Source organism: Strigops habroptila, chromosome Z (genome assembly GCF_004027225.2).
Source record: "Strigops habroptila isolate Jane chromosome Z, bStrHab1.2.pri, whole genome shotgun sequence".
NCBI classification, from domain to species: domain Eukaryota; kingdom Metazoa; phylum Chordata; class Aves; order Psittaciformes; family Psittacidae; genus Strigops; species Strigops habroptila.
The window spans coordinates 5,532,532-5,550,640 of NC_044302.2; the positions used below are offsets into that span (position 1 = coordinate 5,532,532).

General features: G+C 36.7%; 1 protein-coding gene across 6 annotated transcripts in view; it reads right to left on the reverse strand.

Annotated features, from left to right (window-relative positions):
• CDH13 (cadherin 13) overlaps positions 1 to 18,109 on the reverse strand; it is a 509,619-nt gene that overhangs the window by 272,855 nt on the left and 218,655 nt on the right. For 5 of the 6 annotated variants that reach the window (XM_030469853.1, XM_030469854.1, XM_030469852.1 and 2 more), the window contains exon 5: positions 11,984 to 12,136. In XM_030469853.1, coding sequence (XP_030325713.1) covers positions 11,984 to 12,136 — 153 coding nt within the window. Of the gene's footprint in view, positions 1 to 5,153; positions 5,510 to 11,983; positions 12,137 to 18,109 lie in introns of those variants that run through there. The other variant, XM_030469856.1, reaches the window with a different exon arrangement.

Consider the following 18,109-nt stretch of genomic DNA (forward strand, 5'->3'; position numbering starts at 1 on the left):
CAAGCCTCTCTTGTATAAAACTATTTCAGATAGAGGTTTTCTGGCTTGATACTACCTTCTCCAATATTTTACTCTTGTAGTTTTCCACTGAGAATCCTTCAGTCCCAACTGGGCTGTTTTATGATCCTCCACGTTGTAGTGCTGGACTTCAGAACATTTACCAGCCTCTGCTCCTGCTGCCAGCAGCATGACAAATCAAATATGATAGAAACACCCTCAGAGAAAAAATGTCGCTTTGGGGTAACTTCACAAGGATCAGGATTACAGTTAATGTACTTGTCCTCGCAGACTTGTGGTCACACACCTGCACAATGAGTTTTGCCAGTAGCTGTTGAGACCTGTTCTATCCCCTAAAGAAAATATACAAAACAAGTCTTCAAAAGAAAAAGAGCCATCATGTGAATCTAAACATATGGTATTTTACATTAACTGATATGAACAAACATTCGGTTGAAAAAAAAGTCACATCCCTTGTGAGCTTCAAGAAAATAAAAAAATAATCAAAACATTTACATAAATACAGCTTAAGGAATATAACTAACTAAGAAATATTTACTAATGACCTGAGTAAACCAGGACAAATACAGCAAGACTTTTATCATTTACATATTAACAAAATGATGCCAAGTTAAATTTCCGTAATATTAGAAGTGCCTTCACACAATGCTCCCTAAATATTTATAACTGTAGTCCCCCACACCTCACTCAGTTTCTATTATGCACTGAAAAAGATCTAAAATGGAAAATATGAATTGCCTGTTTCCATGAATGCCTTCACCACAAAAACTAATAAAGGGGGAAACGGAGATTCTCACAGTTATGCAAGTTATGGTGCTGCCAACTCTTACATTTTTGAGTTTCATTACAGTTCATGGTTTTCTTGACAATCACCTATTGAGTCCTGTCATATTTTCAATTTAAAGAGATAAATATATAACTGCCAAAAAGAACTCGAATGTTCAGATGACGCAGATGAAAATAAAATGCCAGAAGCCAAATTAAAAGGAACTCAGTGGATCACTCCAACTCCATGCAAGTTTTGGGGCTCTGACATATTTTGAAATTCTTGGGAAAGGTAACTTTTCTGATGGTGAAAGTAGGATCCCTAAGGTTCATCGTGACTGAAGTCTCCACAAATAACTTAGAAATACTGTAATTAACAAATAATGATAGTGCACTATCGATTTCTTGTTGTCAAGCACAGAAACTAGATTTCCATTTGGCTGCAATAGAAGTGAAACGAGTGGAACAGACAGAGTAGTTGTATGTAAAACTGCTAGGATACGTTAAAGTTTATGATATCATATATTTATGTTTATACAGTGACACATAATTCTGGATTATGTAGTTGTAGTTATCAAAGTAATAGGTAATCAAAGTATAGCAGAAAAGCAACTTTCATGCACACATATATGCAACAAACTGAAGTTACTGTTTGATTGGTAAATGCTATCAGTCAGAACTATATTTACAAAACATTCATTTTCTTAGTTTTATTTCTTGTAAACACTACGGTGTTCAGGTGTGATGAGAGGAAAATGGATTCTATATATGCTTATGCAACATCAGTCAATTTGTTGACTTAGATCTAGCTGAAGGGACAAATTATGCTGCTGGCTATATTACTCAAGAATACATGGCACACTACTCAAAAACAGTTAGTTGCCATCAATATGGCAGTCTCAACAACGAGACAGTTGATATATTTTTGGGGGGAAGATGACACAAAACCAGGTCTAATCTCATTTTGACAGATGAAAATATAAAATTTTACTATCAAGCCCACAAAACTGATCATCTGCCGCATATGTGGGCCTGAAAAAATGGTAAAACCTGCAGCTGACAGTCAAAAAGCTTTGAAGACTACATGGGCATATGGATCCAGAACCTCCATTTCTTTTGGGGTGTTTGTTGGTTTTTTGATTTAGTTTGGGTTTTCTTAAAAGTTTTCTTAAAAGTTTTTACAGCACACAGTAAATTTTTGTATCATTTCAGCAGTGGACTTCATGGTCCATACTGCCATTTTTCCTCGAAGTCTCTTACAGCTGTGGAAAAAACATAACAACGAACATGCCGTAGCAGGGGGCCTGTGAAACAATTACATCATATTAGGGTTCCTAAACCTCAGTGCAAGAAAGAGCAGATGCAGAAAGATTGGATTTTGAAGATAACTGCACATTCAACTGGAACATGACATTTAAATGTTAAGTTTTGTTGTAGTCTAATTCCCTTTAATGGTGTTGGAGAAACATGCACAATGGAACACCGAATCCACAAACTGAATCACTGAAGCACGCTTATTCCTGAATTTCATACAAATTCTTTTCACATACCTTACAAAATATCATGCCACTCCACATTAATTAAAACTCACTTTTGCGTAAAAAATTACAAACCCATCTTGTGTTTTTGTCACACACAGAGGCATATACAGCTTTAAAACTATGGCTCATTATCCTACAATAATTTTAAAGAGACCAAGTAGTTAAACCACAGTTCTGAAGTCACAGAACTAATTATAACAGGTGGTTTTATGATACAGCCTCCTGTTTGAGCCTGACCACTTTTGAGCAGACACAATCCCAGTGCTGACTTTTAATAAACCAAATACTAATAATTTCCAGCCAACTATATATTACTTAATATTCATAATTTGATGGAACTGATATATAATCTAAAAAGCATTAAAATGGAAACAAACCTCAACTTTGCACTGAAATTTCTTAGCATTATATATTAGCTACCTATGATGTTTCACAAAAATTGTAGAAAAGTTAGGGTCATGTAGTAAGTTAATCCAAAGTCAAGGGTTTCTAAAACACAGGTTTCTAAAGGGATTTACTTATGAACACAGCAGATTAGAATTGATGAGGCAGTACAGCTTTTGAAAAGCAGTAGAAAGGTTCTATACAATAGCAAAAGAAATTTATGCTTAAGTGGTGGTTATGCATACCCCCAGCAATGCCACTTATAAAAAGCATAAACCAGGTCAATAAATATCACTAAGGAAATGTAGAAAGTGTAGAAGAAGTATGAGTGAATGGCATAAAACATCAAGACAGACAGGGGGAGTAGAAAGGTTATGGAACAAAGTTAAAAGTGCAAGGGAAAAAAGATACAAGAAGGTTGAAAATGAAGAGAACATTGCAGGAAAGGATAAGACAGGTAATGTTTTTCTTCAAGTACATAAAGAACAAGAGGTCAGAAAGGAAAGAGCAGGTCCTCTAGCTGCAGACCGGAAATTATGGACAAAAAATATAATGAATTCATTACCTTAGTTCTAAAGAGAATAATATTAATAAAAAAATAGTTATTACAAACCATACCTCAGTTTTCATTTGAAAAAAAGAGGCTGTTGATTGTTATGGATTCACATTTCTCACATGAAGAACTATCCATAGAAATCAAGGTCTTTCTAGCAATTAGAACATTAAGTTTCTGAATTTTGACCAAAGATCTAAATAAGACAGACTTCCTTCTTTACTTGGAGGAAAAAGAGGTATGGAGATTTGAGCAATCAGACTTCAAAAATTTCTGTATTGTATTCTAAATGTTACTAATGGACCAGGAAAACCTTAGTCCTGCAAGCTAACCAGGCCAGGCATTCATGACTTTAACTTGAGCCACAGGAAAGATACTCCATTTCAAAATACACACTGCAAGATTTTTGCATGTTTAACAAGGGATCAAGAACCTCTGACCTTGTGCACTTTTTCCAGAAAAAAAAAAACGCGACCAAACAAAAAATATATGCCTAAGAAGAGATGAAATAAGACCCTCCTCAACATCCATAAAGGCAAGGTTTTTCCTACTTAATCTGTGCCAGTATGTCAAAATGGGTCCAAGAAAAGGTTTTGAGCTGAAAAATTTCCTACAAGTTCTTTGACTTGCACCAACTAGCAAAGAAAAATATGTTCTATCTCTCCTTTGAACTCCTAAACTATACCTTTGCATACTGAAAAAAATCAGGTATATCTGAGTACACCGCAGACAAAAGATGTGACATTGTGCAGACCTGGAATACACAAAATAACAGGCAGTACTGAGCTAAGCTGTAGTAGCTTACCCAGCCTTGCCCTCTACTCCATGCAGACCTGCCATGCCCTTACTCAAGAAGCATAACACATCGGCAGCCTCTGTGAAACTGCTGTCTTGTCTATCACTGTGTAAGGCTGGGAACAAATATGACTGCAAAGCAAGACTCCTTCCTTTCGCTGTAGGAAAACGTAAGGTCTGGGGAAAAGACAAAGTGTCCTAGGCATTTATGCTGCACCTAGAAGAGTGAGCCATCACAGTGAGATATTTTGAGGGTTGCTATATAGAAAAAGACAAGGAAAAGAAACAAACTGATCGTGCTAAGGAGTGAGTTATCATAATAACATTTAAATGCCTTAAAATGCAGTTAATATGTAATAACAAAAGTAGATTCAGACACTCTTAACATAATCTGACAAAAATTTTATTAGTCTCCTTTTGTTTTACAGAACACATCATTATTCTTTCGAAGAGTGGGGTTCTATTAGAAAACAATAACAATAAAAAACAAACAAAACAACTATGAAACCACATTTTGTGTCATTTGTTACTGTCTTAGTAAACTCCAATTTCTCTTTATTTCTTACTGCTGTGAATTTCCACCTCCCACTCTTGAATGAGAAAACACTAATTTTGCCTGATGTTTGAAGCTGGCATATTTTTAGCATGGAAATCCAAGCCCACTAACTTGTCTGGACAGTTATAGGTTATAAACAAACCTTTGCTGATTTTTCCCTTTAATGAAGCTTCACTCTGTTCCTCCTACAAATGACACGACAGTGCTGTTGAACAGCAGGAATGTCAAAGCCATGCAAGCAGTTAGATCTAAGAATAAAGCATATGCCCTCTAACAAAACTAACTGTTGACTTTTGTATGCTTTCCACATAAATGATGTGAGCATGCTAGTGGCTTCTGAAATGAATCACAGTATCCTGCTGATATCTCATAACATTAAGGTCTACAATATGTATTGAATAGATTATTTACAGTAAAAAAGAACAAGATATGGTGAATTAGAGAGTTTATATAAAATAGATATCTTGTACCTCCAAGACAAAATGGGAGAATATACATAAAAACAACATGAATTTTAACTTAATTTCCTGTCAGGTTTTCTTTTTATCCTATAAACCAACCTTTGAGAGAAAGAGGGATATTTCCAGTAGCTGAAAATTTCATTTATATCCCAGCTGTGCAAGCAATTATTTACATTGTACTTTTAAGATATGTGACTCTACATAAAATGTGTTTGCTCAAATATTTGATTTATGCACACTGTTATGGTGACCATCTTGGTTTTGACCCCAGGAAACAATGCCAAAAAGTTCCCCATGAATTCTGGAGTCTGCCCATCCAGATCTCAGTGAAGGATCTGGACTTTTGCTTCTGCTGGGTTTCTCCCTGTTGTTGCATTTCTGCTTCCGGGTTGATGAAATATCTGTTCATATTTAATCTTGCCATTTTATAATCTTACTGGGAAAAAAAAGATTAATGAAATACTAATTATCTTTTAACAAACAGTACCTGTTTTTCTCCAATTCATGGCATCCTAAAAAAGGCCTTCTATTTGTTACAACAAAGAACAACAAGAAGCAACAATTCTTTTACTAATCCATCACTCTCAGTTTCTAGATGAAAAGTGGAGGTTTTAGGTTGACAGATTCAATTACTTCACCCTTTCCCCACACAAGTAAAAGCAGCGCTAAGTCATGAACAATCATGTCAGAAACAAAGTTCAGTACCAAGCCAGTATTGTCAGAACAAAGAGCAAGTTTCCGTAAGATTCATAGATTCCTCTGTATCATAACACTATTTTATGGACAGAATGCTTTTTTGGAGATTACAGACACCTACAGTTGTTTGTTAATGAGAGACAGACAGTCAGAGCCTCATACTGAGCACCTCCAATTCATTCAAGGCATGTCAACCAGGATATGCTGGGAAGCTGCACCGGAATAAAGGCGTTGCTAAGAGATGAGATTTGATGGAGCTTTCTCCAGAACTTGTGTGGTCATGTGCACACTACATCAACCTAACACACCATCAGCAGCAGTGAAGCTTCACTGCTCCAAAACTTCAGACACAGTGAATGTTTCAGAGAGGAGTGTAATAAGAGAGTAATGTTACCCCGGGAGTAACATTACTCCCCAGAGAGGACTGTCTGAACATTGCACATTTTGCATTGTCAAGACCTATTCCAGTATGAAAATGCCTATAATGGAGTAATACCACTATAATTGAGTCTCAACTATGAATTGTCCAATTTCTAATGCAACACCTGATGCTGTGCTAACATAGATTTATAGAAATTATAGTTTGTGACTATTCTATGGACAGGAGTGCAACTGCTGAGGCATAAGTCTCTGTGCAAGGTTAAGATTACTGTGCCTACCTCAAGGAGAAGCCTGCAATTCCTTCAAGTGCAGCCATGGCAGAGGGAATCCAATGTTTTTTCAAGAAGTTGCCCATGGTTATTTGAGATCCTACCTATAATAATTCATTATTTTTAGCATTCACAGTGATGAATTTTTCTCTTTTGCATGGGCATTATCGTCAACTTGCTTGCTGAGAAGTCCGTGCAGGGGTAGCTAAATTTGAAGTAATGCTGCCAGGCAACAACCTAATGGCACTTCCTCAGGCAGTGTTCATTTCTCCCTCTGCAGTAAAAATATGAAATCAATTTAAAACTCTCTGAATGTACCCAATGCCCCAACAGGTGAACACCTTAATGAATATATGTGTAAACATACCAATATAAAGAAAAAACGTATAAAATCTCATGCACTTTCTGCATACACACACATAATAAGCTAGAGAACTCTTCCACGGGCAGAATTTTCAGCTGTGTGTGAGTTGATCTAACTGCAGCTCATTCATATAAATAAGTTTCATATTCAATAGCTGCACAAGAGCTGCCTCTTTGCCCCCTTCCCCTAGGCAAATTTCCTTTTTACTTTTCCTTCCTAATCAGGATTCCTCCCTGAAAGTTTTTTGCCATTGTTCCAAGGTTTTTTGATGTAACAGATACAGTTTGAAAGCACCAGTATTTTAGCACAGTTTTCTCTATGTTCTGATGCTTTAATTAAATCAAGCACATTTTACTGAAACTTATGTATCTACAAGACCAAACCCTCCTCCCATGTAGGGCTGAGTGCGGCCATTTTTTTCAAGGTGTGAGCGGGAGATGACTGAGGTCTGACATGCCCCATCACTGCTTGAGCTCAAGACAGAGCGGATCACTTACTTATACTTCAGACAATTCCATCAGTGCAGATAACCAAGGTTAAAATACAGTTTAGACCTTGAAGTTAGACTTAGTCTTGAAGTTAGAAGCAAGTTTATGGTTTTCCTTCTCAAAGAGAAGCATGCTTTCTGTGTGTTGTTTGTATATCTCCATACTACATATAGCAGAGATTCAGTATAATAAATTATTCTGAAAAGGATGTAGCTGCACAAAAATGGGCTTACACAGAAGGCAAATTTGTTCTTCTGCACAGGAAAACTACAGCCTTTCACTTCTAGGTTTTTTGCTACAGTAAGATATATTTTCAGTATCTGCAAAAATGCATTTAAATACTTCAAAATCTTTCTCACAAAATAAACCTTGGCACCTGACCAAGTTAGTTTCTCTCATGATTGTGAAGCATTTCCACTATTTGTTCCGTATTAAACACAGAAATAGAGCCCACTAGGACTGCAGCATCAGCTTAAGTGTTTGGCTAGGTCACTGAAACAAGAGTCTGACGTAACCTCAGCTGAAGCAGTTCACGCTAGAGATTAGGTTGCTGTTGATTGGTCTGAATTCTTTAGCCTGTTCTCAGTCTACTTGTTATTCAACATATTGAAACAATACTACATAAAGCGAATATTCCTAATCTGCTTTTCAGTCCTGGTAACAGAAGTTTTCTAAATATCTCAGTCTGTCACTACCAGTCGCAAAGCATCCTTTCACAGGAATGTGATCTGTCATTACAGAAAAAGCTGAAAGCTGATTTCACACCTCTGCTTGTTAAGTATTTTCTAAAGCAAATAAAGCTCTTTACTCAAAAAATAATTAAAACTAACTCTTCATTAACAGTTCAAATTACCTAGGTAAATTTCGTCACAGCTCTAATTTGCACACTGGCGCTGAATAGTTTTATCAAGCTTCTTCATTTCATGCTTGCAATGGATCACTTTCTGATTATTTCTCTTCCACACCTATTTTCACTTGGCAAGCAGTAATGAAAACACAATGGCAACACCCTTTAAAATCTTGATACCCAATTGAAACCCCCTCCAAATCTATTGCCACTTTGATGTGTAACAGGCTACAGACCTAGACTTTTGAAATTCTGTTTCCTAATTCGTTCATATTTTACTCTTTTATCAACACTTACTACAACTAGAATTCCACCCTCATAGAATCCTTTAGTTCTGTTATTGCAGCTCTTTTCAGAAGCACTTGTTTTTTGGTTTTGGTTTTGGTTTTTTTTTTCCTAAAGGATACAACTGAAAAGTCACAGATATTTCTGCTTTGATGGAGTCAGAAAAGGTAATGGATCTGAAGTGAACTCAGAATTGGCGAGTTTTGGATGGTGTGTCCCTCAGCGATTTGGACGAGAAAGTCCATCTTAAGTCTCCCTACCAAGTTCCTTCATCTGTTTTTCCACAACTGCACTTTTCAGTACTAAATGATTTGTCAGTTTCTGAAATTTCCAAGTAGTTTTATTTATTCAAATCTTGAGAGAAAACCAAAGACATGATCTGGGAGCATATTTGTACAACTGAACACCTTTTGCTCCAACTAATAAGTGGATCTAGGCTACCTGCTTATCTCACTAACCCAGAAGCAACTCAATAACATGCCCATATTCTGCTCAAGCCTCTTCTTCAGAGCATCATTTAGTGGTTTCATTGACAGGCTGTAACAAGTTTACTCTGACCCAGAGAATTCCTACCAGGATGATCTTTATCAAACCTCTTTAGAAGAAACAGGGAATTACTACACACTTTACTAAAGCAGTCTGTCTTTGCTGGACATAATAACATCCTTACGTCCTCTTGCTCTGCTTCATGAACAGTTATCACTTACAAGTGAAGCTGACTGACATGCTCTGAGCTTTAAGGAGGAACCCCAGAAAGATAACAGGGACAAACACACCAGAAACATCTAGCTTTTTCCATTAGCAAACACAATTCATTAGCATTGTTTCATACGCATGAGGAAAAAAAGAAGAAATTATTAATGGTTAATTTCAACATAGTGGTTTTTGGACTTCTGCTGTCTCACCCAGCCCCCTCTGCCATAGTTTCATTTCCTCAATAGAAACCATCACATTTTCAAATATGCAGGTGATTAAGTCAGAATTACTATGGCAACTAATCAGCCCAACATTAATATTTTGTTGGAATTTCATATACATGTCAATTTTTGAACAATTTAACTGATTTAATGAAAAATAAACTCATAAATCAGTTGGATAAATAAGTTTGGGTTTTGGGGGTAAGGGGTGCCATTAATGTAATCTGCTTTACACTCCTTTTGCCAGCTGAGTTTCTTTTGCTGACAAGCAAAATCTAAACTCATCTGAAAGCATGACTGCCACAAAAATGGTCTTCACCAAAGCAACTGGCAGGCCCCGACCTTCAGACAGATTTTTCCACTCTATTTTAAAGTATTTTCTATCTTTTACTAAAAATAAAATATTTAAAAATGAACAGTAGAAAGTGAGAGTTAACTCAGACAATCAACAGTTGTCCGAGCAGAATTCACTACTCCTAATTAAATCATGTTTCTCTTGCAATGGATGCACAGAAAAACTCCTACAGGTTTTTCAATATTCCTCCAGGAGAGAGAGGGCAGCAAAAAGCAGAATTTCGAATATTCTCTGAAAGAAACAACAATTTTTAAAAAATATAGTAAATATTCTTAGCTAATTCAAAACATTTTAAGGTACACGGCAAAATTTGCAAAGTTCTATGAAATACTGTGATCACCAAAGGTCTATTTTGTGCCTTATCACCTTTTAAATTCTCATTCCTTGAGTATATATGCACTAAGCGTAGGAAACAAATCGGTGCGCGTGTGCAGCAGCCCCCTGTGTAGCTGGAAGGATTCAAACAGATTTTGTATTTTTATCTTTGCCCCGCCACTAATTCTATACTTAGTAATATAATGGCTTGCAAAGAACTTGTATTTTTTCATGGAGATCTATTCTTTCCTTGATTGCCTTTTGCTTTGATTTTTTTTCTTTCAGGACATCAACAACACTGGGCAGGGGGGAGGCTCCAACAAAAACAGGAAAGAAAAACACTTTTGAAAAAAAATTAAGTGTCTTTCAGGTATTTCCATCTTTTGGCATACCAAGGAAATCAGGGACAAAATTCTGCTGCTTTCCTGACACAGTGATACATCTTTGTTGGAAAACAAAGGGCTGGATTCACAGACAGACTAATCAAGTTGAGGGTTCTCCTACAGAACTTTCAAACTACGTTTTGCACAACAGGATGCCAGCGAGCATGCTGTGTAGAGTGCTCTATAACTGGTTAGAAAGCACTACAGCCTATTAGGATACACATTCACCTTGCTCTGCATAATCTGCTACATTGCTTGTACATAACTTGCATGGCTTCAAAAAAAGGCTCTTCTAGGGAAATGTTTTTGTCTTAATTTAAGCGTATACTTTGCCAGATCAGGCAGGAGGGCTGTTTGTGGTTTAATGCATTGGGTTGAAAAAATTACCATAATTTTCCAGTAAAAAAATATTCAAGGTTTATACTGAACATATTAAGGTGGAAAGCCACTAGTAAAGGAAGAAGCAGGTGGTAAATGAGGACAAGGAACAGTGTTAAAAAGAAAAACTGCAATGTTTTTCTTTTAAGAAGGGCATCAGTAACTACCACAAATTCTGTGTGAGTGGTTAACATGCATTTCACTGTCGACCCAGATGAGAAATAGATGTTTAAGTGTTGAAAACCAACATATGGTAAATTTTAGCAGTGCTGTTTGAGCAAGTATTACTAGTCATCTAACTGGCAAACTCTTCCAGAAGAGGAAACAAACAGCATTGAAAGTACAATTATTGAATAGTGCATGGCAGAAGATAATACAGAGAGGCCAGGGATGGCACTCAGAACTGTCACCAGAGCCTGTGCCCTACATGGCTGGAGTACCACTCACTCCCTGCTGCATGAGGACAGAAGAGGTCAGTCCCCCATGCTGTGACAGAAATGTCAACACATAAATGTACTAACCATTTCGCATTTCACATTCTGCTGCTCATCTGTATCAGAGTGGCGAGACACAATTTATCTGACTGCACGTTTCAACAGATAGATAGAAAACATGAATTGACATGATATTTAGACCATGCATTTCAGGACGTTGTGATACAGTTACTTTGCAGATTTCAGAGATAATTTGTTAGAATTTCAATGGAGAGAAACAGTATTTATTGACAAAGAAAAGAAGCTTTATTATGAGACACACATCTGACAGAGATGTATCTGCTAACATTTTCACATTAAAAGAGTCTTCTTTATCTCTGTTAAAAGATATCCGTTACTAAAAATGGAGTTAAATAGTATATTCCACTGACAGCTTGACAATAAAAAAAGAAAAAATATAACCATGTAATACTTTAGTGGCAACTTCACAAAAAGATCTCCTTCTGTCTAAGCAGAATTTAGTATTCACAAATCAAATGCATACATGATGTTCAGACAGGATTTTTACTAAAGATAAATGACAGGAACTACATGCAGAAGGCAGAGTAGAGTTTTTATTGCATATAAGAATAAGCAAATTTACCATTTCCAAAGGACAGATATTTTTTATGGAAATTTTGTAAGACAGTAGCCGCAATTTAGTCTTCAATAACTGCAGCCCCTTGAAAAGCAAATACACTTTCCAAAAATATATATTATCAACACAAAGGCAGATATACTATTGCTGTGAGTACTCACCTCATAACTGGCAGTTGCTTCTCTATCAAGGACTCGGGTCACGGAAATATCCCCAGTGATCTCATTGATTTTAAAAATTCCTTTTGGGTCTTGATCTACTCCCTTACCAGAGAGCCGAAATCTTACTCCATCTCCCGCTAAACTACTGATGACCTGTATGGCAGAAAACAAGAAGACACATGTCATATTATAAAAACTTCTATAATCATTCTAAAACCATATAAGCCATTTTGATCTTTTACCTAATGTGAAGGTATATTCCCTGCCAATGGTTCATGGTAAATATAACTATAAAATATGGTTCATTGTAATACAAACACATAACTATAAAATATGGTTTCAGTCATTCAGAAAACACTGTAATTCTTGTGCTAAACCCTGGAAAAGCTACTCATGTACTTAGCCAGTTCTTATCTTGTCTTTACTGTCTTCTATTTCACTACTTAAAGGTTCTATTATTCCATTGCTACTGCATTCACTCTGTGTCTAGAATTTGTCAATTTATTTAATTCTATTTCTTTTTTTTTAATTAAATTGATAAAACAGCTGCAAACTGACTTTAAAAAAAAAAAAAAAAGGCAGAAAGAGGACATATTCCACTGGCATAAAGGATACTAATTTCACAACAACTCTTGTAATACCAGAGAGCCATCACACATTATATTAGCCATTGTAAAGTCATTACAAAATAGGCTATTTTTATGTTGGGTTTTCCCCCTCCTGTACACTTCTACTCTCTTCCTTTCCCAGGATTTTAAACCAAGAAAAAAAAACTCCTTATGAAAATATCTGGGTATCTTGCCCAGAACTCTGCTTAGTAATGCAGTTAGAATTCCTCCACTTTCCAAATTTATATGTATGTTTATATATATATACACACACATGTATGGAAAATTCTTGTTACTATCACTATCTTATTTCCCCATAAGACAAAAAATCCCTAAAAATCCAATTTCAAGGCTGTCTGACATTAGTGACAATACATATGTAAACTTGCAGAGCTACACAATGTTTGTTGTAAGCTACATGCTTTGCAAATTTCTATTTGTACACCAGAATCTAGAAGGATTATAAATTAATCTTGCCCTTTAAGGCTGACAATCTTGCCAAACCATTCCTTCCCTCTACTGTTTCATGTTCTTTTGTTTCTAGCAATTTTATATCTTTAATATTTCCACAGAAACATGAAGTCAAATATTTATATGCTGGTCTGAATTACAGCTCAGGAAGAGGAAGAGAAAAACTGGCCTTAGAAACCTGGACCTGTTCCCATTTTGAGATAATACATGTGCAGGGTGTTTAATAATGTCCCCGAGGAACTACATGTTTGTTGCCCTATTGCAGTGGATTCAGCAATGCTGGTTGGCAGATTACTGGGCAGAGAGGTTTTGACTGAACTCCGTAATCATTATTCCTTTATTTAAATTGAGAAAAAATTGCCACAAGTTACGAAATAGGAAATCAGCAATTTCAGAGATAATGTTTAAATTCTCAAACCCTTAGGGAAAGAGAGAAATTTCAAACTAAAAATCTCTTTCACTTTTTTTTTCTTCCTCCTTCCAAGTCTAAAACACTAATGGATGAAGTTTTCTTTTCATGTATTTTTGAATATATCATGCCAAAACACCAAGGCAGACAACACTTCAGGTGATGAAAGGGCAAAGTAACTCTGTAACTTCAGTTTTATGATGAAACTTGGAACTTACTAGTTCCAACTAGAAAGTCACCTTCTGCTCAGTTCAATTTTTTTTGACCAATCTCTGGTATTTTTTACACCAAACCTAAAAATACGTGTTTTCTTAACATAAAGCTAGGCTTATTATTTTGTAATGTCAGGACCATTGCCTGTTTTTGCAGCAAGAAGAATAATTAATTGTCTTCTGCCCTGATTTCTGAGACTTTTCGCAAGCGCACTTTTCCATCCAGTGTAAGAACAGTGGTTTGAAAGGCCCAAAGTCAGCTACAGGCCAGCACAAAAATCTAATTCAGAGATGTTTACGCAACAGTCATTTCCACGAGAGCCATCAAACATTACCTGTTTGTGGCAAATTTAGGATGCTGTATAGGTGCAATGCCCGAGTTATAACAAGACACCAAAAGAAAGCAAAACAAATAATGGGCTTTGCAAAGTAATTTGTCAGAAAAATTCCAGCTAATCACATACAGACCTTTCTCTACCCTAGATAGGAAGACAGGAGTGCAATAAAAACAACAACAGTAATAAGAGTCCCTGCGAAACTGACTGAAGGGAGAACTTCCTCTCAATTACAAATCTGGCAAAGATCTTAACTCTGAGTTTGATGGGAAGCCATCTCAAGAGATTTGTACGTCATGGAGCTACAACACATTCCATGTCTCGTATGTCATCCCCACTTCAGCTGTACACCATTCTTCAGCATATGCTGTATAGGACCAACAGAGCTACCAGACAGCAGAGGTTTTTTTCTAATTGACTGGAAGTGTCCTTACGTCTTGTTTAAAACTGGAGGAAACTGTCACATTCATGGTGCAAGTACTTGCAGACCCTGTTCTCCAATCTATTTACCTCTCTTTGCATTTAGTTATTGCACAGCAAGTTATGCTTGGTATAGTAATCAGAAGCTCAGGTTAGAGATGCTCCATGTACTACTGCATCATCTGTTCAAAAACAGTGGTGATTGTACAGAAAGTAATTTTCAGAAAAGATTCTTTAAAGTGTTTAATTAGCCACAAGAGGGAGCTACAAACTCCCAGGAATGCGAAGAAGACATTAACATCTCCCAATTAAGATGCTTGTATAGTGGCTGCATAGTTCAAAGAAAGTGCATTTCCCAGTTCACACTAAGATCAGTACAATGAAAAGTTTAATAAAAATCAGGCTTAATTTGCCATATGGTTTGGTGCTTCAACAAGAGCAAGGAAGAAAGGAGGATTGTCTCATATCTCCTCTGGCAAGACTGCTATTCTGTACACTGCCATAAACACAGCACTATTCATATGAAAATTTCCTAGCTTGCAATGTATTTACACAACGACACTTCCCCAGTTTACTGGCTGAGAAAAAACAAAGCCAGATTATTTCTGCTGGAATGTTCGTTTTTGTACGTCATTCTTTTACATTTCTAAAATATGTTAAGGACTTTCCCACGGTTATTACTACCTGAAGCCTGGACAGAAACACTTCTTTCCAGAAATTATTCTCAGCTGTAGGAATTTCAATGCAGGTTCTAACACTGAAAATGTCTGCACTGTATGACAGTGGCTGGGTGTTGCATATAAAGACTCTTCATTCTTAGAACATGGTCTAGTAGCACAGACACAAGCAGCCACCTACTGAGAACACAGATAAGGCAGGCATACTTTATCTGGCTTCATACTTCATACTTCTTTATTTTCTCCCTTGTTCTGATCTCACAATTCAGAAGGGCTCTTGGCTTTGCTTGGCAGATGGCACAAGCAGGATGGAAGTTAGCTGGGCATCCCACAATAATATAGACTCTTGAAGGCTGTTTCTTCATCCAGGATCCAAAGGACAGTACGAGATGGAGACGTAGACATTACTCACTTCCCCATACTTCATAACACTTTCCAATGTCAAGGGCACATTGGAGAATAAATGTATTGAAAACTGAAATGATCCATGCTAGCCTTGTCAGGGCCACGTATGTAGAACCCAAGACAAACCAGGGTTTTTCTGTTATTTCCTGGGGATTGTTTTTCCTCAAAAAAGGCAGAGACTCTATGCTTCTGCTGAACTAAAAGGCACTTTCAAGACAACAGTGTTACTTAGCTGACAGGATCTGCTTTTTTGCTGAACCATGGCCAAAACATATTTACCATGAGCTGTTTTTCAGCTGACATTATGTATCCCTTCCAGCTAAACTCATTTCAGCAATGTGATCCCTGTTACAGGTTTATCGCAAAAGTAAATCAGAGTGTTCTCAAGAGAAGAAGAGAAATGTAAGAAGCCACAATGTCCCCAGAGAGAGACTTCACATTCCTGCAACTCCAGCAAACCTGATTTTAATCACACCATTCCCGCTTACGACTTTCATTCTTTAAGAAGTATTTGCCCCAACCACTTCCATAATTTCTTAGTCCTTGACACCATTTGAATTAGAGATACATTATAATAATTTCATTTTTTAATTAGAAAACAAATCTCATTCTCAGACAGGAATATTTGGTTCAGACCCCACTACTCTTCATTCCAGAGCATTACACTCCCACTCTCCTGTGGTCTTTTTGGGGGGCGGTTCTGGTGTTTGACCCTCCCCATACCTCCTAGGAGGCAAACTTATTCATGGAATATAAAGAGGTGAACTATTTTTTCCTTTAATCACTCTATTACACAGGAGCAAACCAACGGTTTAGGCCCATAAGGTCTCATATAAGCATTTAAACAGACACTTCCTGTCCTTGCTGTTCTGAAAATCACTCTTTGCAGTCAGATACTCCATCTGCTCTGTACCGACTCAAACGATCTTTCAACCAAAACAAATGCAAAATATTCCCATCATTATTCAAAACCACTAACCAACAGAAGCTACTTCAGTACTATAAGCCAAACATACAAGAACTGTGATTAGAAAGGAACATATATAATTTGCTGAGTTTAATAAATTATTAAATCTATTGGTTCTCAATACCTCTATCTGCGCTTTTTACAAGTGCACCTTTCCATCCAATATAAGAACAGTTGTTTGAAAGGCCTGAAGTCAGCCTCAGGCTAGCACAAAAATTGAATTAGGGAAAAATCTGACTCTGATTGACAATATTAAATGAAGAACAACTCAAGAGATGCCATTGAAAAATACTGGATAAACTAGTTAATCATGGGAACCAAATTTTGCTCTTTGTCAGAGGAGGACATGTTGGCCAAATTTGACCTTCACTTTCTCTCTGACTAGGACTTTCTTCAGAATTCATTCAGTATGTGGGTGACAGCCAAGAACATCCAAGTGATTTATTCACATAGCTAACAGTAACAGAAATTATAAAGCTCCTCTAAGTGACTATGTCCTCTGGTCATGATAATTAGGGTTAAAACCAAACACATTACATATGACAATATATATTTTAGGTGACACTGTGCCCCTGCCCATAGCAGGGGATTGGAACTAGATGATCCCTAAGGTTCTTTCTAACCCAAATCATTCTATGATTCTACAGCTGTTCATAAACATGGTAAGCCTTGCTATTAGCTTCATTATGTTATCAACCAACGCACATCTGGGCAAATGCCCATTCAGTATGTTTTCCAAAACACAAGCTGAGTTAATGGAGACAAATATGTCTAATAATTGCAAAATTCAATTAAATAACAGAACTTCAGCAGTTAAAGATGCATATACAATACAATCATGTAGGCAATATCACAGTCCTAAATTCCAAAACAATTCCAGACCAGTTTTGAATCTCCAGTGTGTGTGAGGCAAGATTTTCAACCCTGTCTAAACCTCCCAGACCATGTGCTCTCAATGTAAAGCTTAAACCAGGCAGTCAATCAATCACTCAGATTCTAATATTTTCACTGGCACTGGAACAGCACTCCAGAAAGCACAAACCCAGAGTGAAAAGGGACATGTGACTAGCAACAGGAATATACAACCCTGACCCAACCTCCTATGAGGGAAAGGAACACAAAGTCGAGTGAAGAGTTTGGTTTCAGAGGGAACCAAAGCTGGGGAAAACAATGTTTAGTACGTCAGACATTGCTTCTGTGTCATCAACTACAAATATGTGGCTTGATTCTGTTAATATACAGCATCATATATGCTTGTGTGTTATATACGCTTATATATATTTCCCAGACAAAGAAAAATTTATATAGACAACAGACTTGATTTAACTCAGCAGAGAAAGCCATAATTCAGTTATTTTAAATCTATTTTCTATGTCAGATCCCCAAGATTCAGTTTCAACTGGGCAAAACGTGATTAGAAAGTGTCTGAAATTTGCACTTTAACATATACATTAAAAGATCAGTGGCCACTGGGCAAAACTATGATTACAAAATTAGCTATTACTTCTTATTTCAGAATTCTTACTACAGAAAAAAAGTTCCTCAAACTGAAACACATGCATTATTACAATAGTGCATCTGTAAACTGAAGTCTTCTTAATAGCCATAGAAAATCTTTGAAG